The sequence below is a fragment of the Xiphophorus maculatus genome, chromosome 13 (genome assembly GCF_002775205.1).
Source record: "Xiphophorus maculatus strain JP 163 A chromosome 13, X_maculatus-5.0-male, whole genome shotgun sequence".
NCBI lineage: Eukaryota > Metazoa > Chordata > Actinopteri > Cyprinodontiformes > Poeciliidae > Xiphophorus > Xiphophorus maculatus.
The window spans coordinates 5,713,090-5,716,451 of NC_036455.1; the positions used below are offsets into that span (position 1 = coordinate 5,713,090).

The 3,362-nt window shown below is 36.9% G+C and overlaps 1 protein-coding gene across 5 annotated transcripts in view; it reads left to right on the plus strand.

Annotated features, from left to right (window-relative positions):
• The window catches only part of ehmt2 (euchromatic histone lysine methyltransferase 2), a 37,878-nt gene extending 35,926 nt beyond the window's left edge, over positions 1-1,952 (plus strand). For all 5 annotated transcript variants that reach the window (XM_023345065.1, XM_023345068.1, XM_023345067.1 and 2 more), the window contains 3 exons: positions 58-136; positions 381-556; positions 1,244-1,952. In XM_023345065.1, coding sequence (XP_023200833.1) covers positions 58-136; positions 381-556; positions 1,244-1,424 — 436 coding nt within the window. In that variant the 3' untranslated portion in view covers positions 1,425-1,952. The remainder of the gene's footprint in view (positions 1-57; positions 137-380; positions 557-1,243) is intronic.
• The last annotated feature ends 1,410 nt before the right edge of the window (positions 1,953-3,362 follow it).

Sequence of the window (3,362 nt, forward strand, 5' to 3'; positions counted from 1 at the left end):
CTCGTCTGCCTTCCTGCTCTACAGAACTTAACGAAACCTTTTCCTCTCCAAACTCAGATATGTTGGAGAGCTGATCTCTGACGCCGAGGCTGATGTTCGAGAAGACGACTCCTACTTGTTTGACCTCGACAACAAGGTAAACCGTGAATTAGTTTTTATGAAAATAAAAGAAGCCTGACCCTAATATTTTGTTGTAGAGTTGACCTGAATTCAAAGTGCAAATAAACAAATGCAAACTCAAGGAGGGCATTGATTTAAAAAAAAAAAAATCTAAAAATTTTATCCTTACAAACCAAAAATTCTGTTAATTGATTAAATAAAGTTCTATAATCTCAAGAGATTCGCCTTTGCAATCCCAATTTCTGTTTTTCCCTCTGAAGGACGGGGAGGTGTACTGCATAGACGCACGTTACTACGGCAACATCAGCCGCTTCATCAACCACCTGTGTGACCCAAACCTCATCCCGGTGCGTGTGTTCATGCTGCATCAGGACCTGCGCTTCCCTCGCATCGCCTTCTTCAGCTCCAGAGACATCCTGAGTGGACAAGAGCTGGGGTGAGAACACGATTTACGGCGTTTTCACGTCTTTGACGAGTAATACGAACAAGACATACAAGGGCCATTTAGATCGAAGAAAAAAATCTTTTGCCAAAAAATCTCAGAAATAATTTGAGTTTTGCTAGCAAATAAAAAATATTTATTTTTTATTTTTTATAATAGCACTTATAAAATATTCCAGGATTTTTCTGAGATTACTGTCAATTTTTTAGCAAATTTTCAACTATTGAAAATAATAAATATCCACGTTTCTTTCTTAATTTTTTTTTTCTGGCTAATTTTCAACATTTCTGATTAATCTCAAAATGTTCTTTCCACTTTAGAAACTCAGAAATTTACACGTTTTTTCTAAAACATTTTGGAAATTCATCTCAAAACTTCAGTTTTTTCGAGCAAATTTTAAATGTTTTAAACTCAGAAATTTTCACGTTTTTGTTTTCCAAAACTTTCTGAGATTAATCTAAAAATTTAGATTAATCTAAAAAAACTGGTCTTTTCTAGCAAATTTTTGACTCTTCAAATTCAGAAATGTTCACGTTTTTCTCTTGAAAATGTCTGATTAATCTCAAACTTCCCTTTTCTATTCCTTTTCTTTCTTGTTTTTTGGAAGGAATGTAATCCTTTTTTAAATATCTCTGCAATGTCCTTAACACGTTGTCGTAAATAAGTGACGTTTGTCTTCAGGTTTGACTACGGCGACCGCTTCTGGGACATTAAGAGCAAGTACTTCACCTGTCAGTGTGGGTCGGAGAAGTGTAAGCACTCTGCTGAGGCCATCGCTCTGGAGCAGAGCAGGCTGGCCCGGATGGACGCCTGCTCCGAATCGGGAGCCGACTGCGGGATGGCCTTGATGGGAAACTCTTAAAACACTTAAACCACAGGGCCTTCAGATCAAACCCTGCTACGTTTACATGTGCACACAGTCGACTGTAGAAGTGGGGCATTGCCGGTTTTGTGGTGCTGTCATGTTTTACATTTTCCTAAAGCTGTCACTTTATTACGTTCACTATTGCAGAAATCATTACCTTTAAATTTTAAAGGACCAGACTTTAAACGGTTTTACAAAATCTACAGATCTCTTGATAGTTGTGTGTGTAGTCATGTTGGTGTTGCAGAAAAATGTACCAGAAACAAACATTTGTGCTGGAGGCCTTCATTACCCGCTCATTTATATGTGAAAATCTTTTATATTCACACACTTTCTGTTGTGCCAACCAACTCAAGGCTTTGTGGCAAAAACATGAACATCAACTGAAGGCCTTCCTGGACTCATAAAGAAACTTATTGTGTCCGTTTGTGGATGGATGCTTGTGGTAGTTTAATTGTCTGTATTATTTTTTATACATGTTGTTTCTTCTGTCACTTGTAGTGAAATAAAACAGAAAAGAGTTTATTTTTGGCGTTTTGTTATTGTATATATTTATACTGTCAGCAGGGGGCGTTAGAATTGTCTTTTGACAGGCTAGAGATGTGTTAATTGGAAAGATGTCTCACTCTGAGTCATTATCATTATTGCGGTTTTTCATGCACATTTCAAACAAAGTCGGATCAGATACATCAGGGGTGTCCAAAGTGTGGACAAATTGTGACCTTAGAAATGACTTTGGTCGGACCCCCTATCAGAAATCAAGAAGGGTAAAAATTTGGCCATTAAAATAGAAAACAAATAATGACCCCAAGAATTTGGAAATTGTTTTTCTTTGAATAAAGTAACAGTTCAAACAGGTTTTATGTTTATGGATATAGATTTCATAAGAAAGTTTATCACTGTTTACACGCTACTGTGGAATAGCATTAGTGCCAAAATTCTGACTTAAATTTGAGACTTTTTATCAGAATTCAAACATTTTTCCTCAGAATTTTGATTTTAATCACAAAATTCAATTTTTTTTTCAGTTATAAGATTAAAATCATAATTAATTTTTCTATTTCCCCCCCCCAATATTCCTCTGTAAACAATTCAGATTAAGAAATCAGTTCATGATCAACAATATCTCTTCTCTGGCTTATGTCCAGTCTCCATGGTAACCAGAGTAACTATGGAGACTAAACTTATTTTTCAGAATTCTAATATGAAAGTCATAATTATTATGTTTCTTGCCACAATCCTCCTCAGTAAGGACTCGATAAAGAAGTCTGCAAATGGGTGTGCCGTGATGTAGGGGATAGAGCGACCCATGTTTGGAGGCCTTGAGACCGTCGCGGGTTCGACTCCCAGACCGCATGTCCTGTCAGACCTGTCTTCTTTCATATAAGGGATTCTAGAGCCCACAAAAGACCCTGGAGGGGAATAATAAAAAAGAAGTCCGCGAATGGTCAACAATGTTTCTTCATGTTCAGTTTCCATGGTAACTGTGTTTGATTATCCTCCAAATTGAGCAGTCTGACCACAACTTTATAATTTTTTTTGTAGTCCACAAAAAAACTCAAAACTCAACTTTTTAGAATTCTAAGATTGAAGTCATATTTCTTGTTTTCTTTTTTAATTACAAAAAAAGGACTCCATTAAGAAATCCGTTCATGGTCAACAATGGCTCTTCTCTGATCCATATTCAGTTTCCATGGTAACAATGTTTAATTAGCCTCCAAATAGAACTTTCTAATTTTAACAGCACACACACTGTCACTAAATTCACTCAATTAATTAATTAATTAAATTAAACAGAAGGAGTCCCCGGATTGCACAAACAGCGATGCAATAAATATCCACTCTCTAAGCTTCGATGTGAGGAGGAGTGATACCTCTCTCCCCATTGACTATCTGTGGCGGAGCCTTCAGGTGCGCATCCCCACAGCAGGTGCG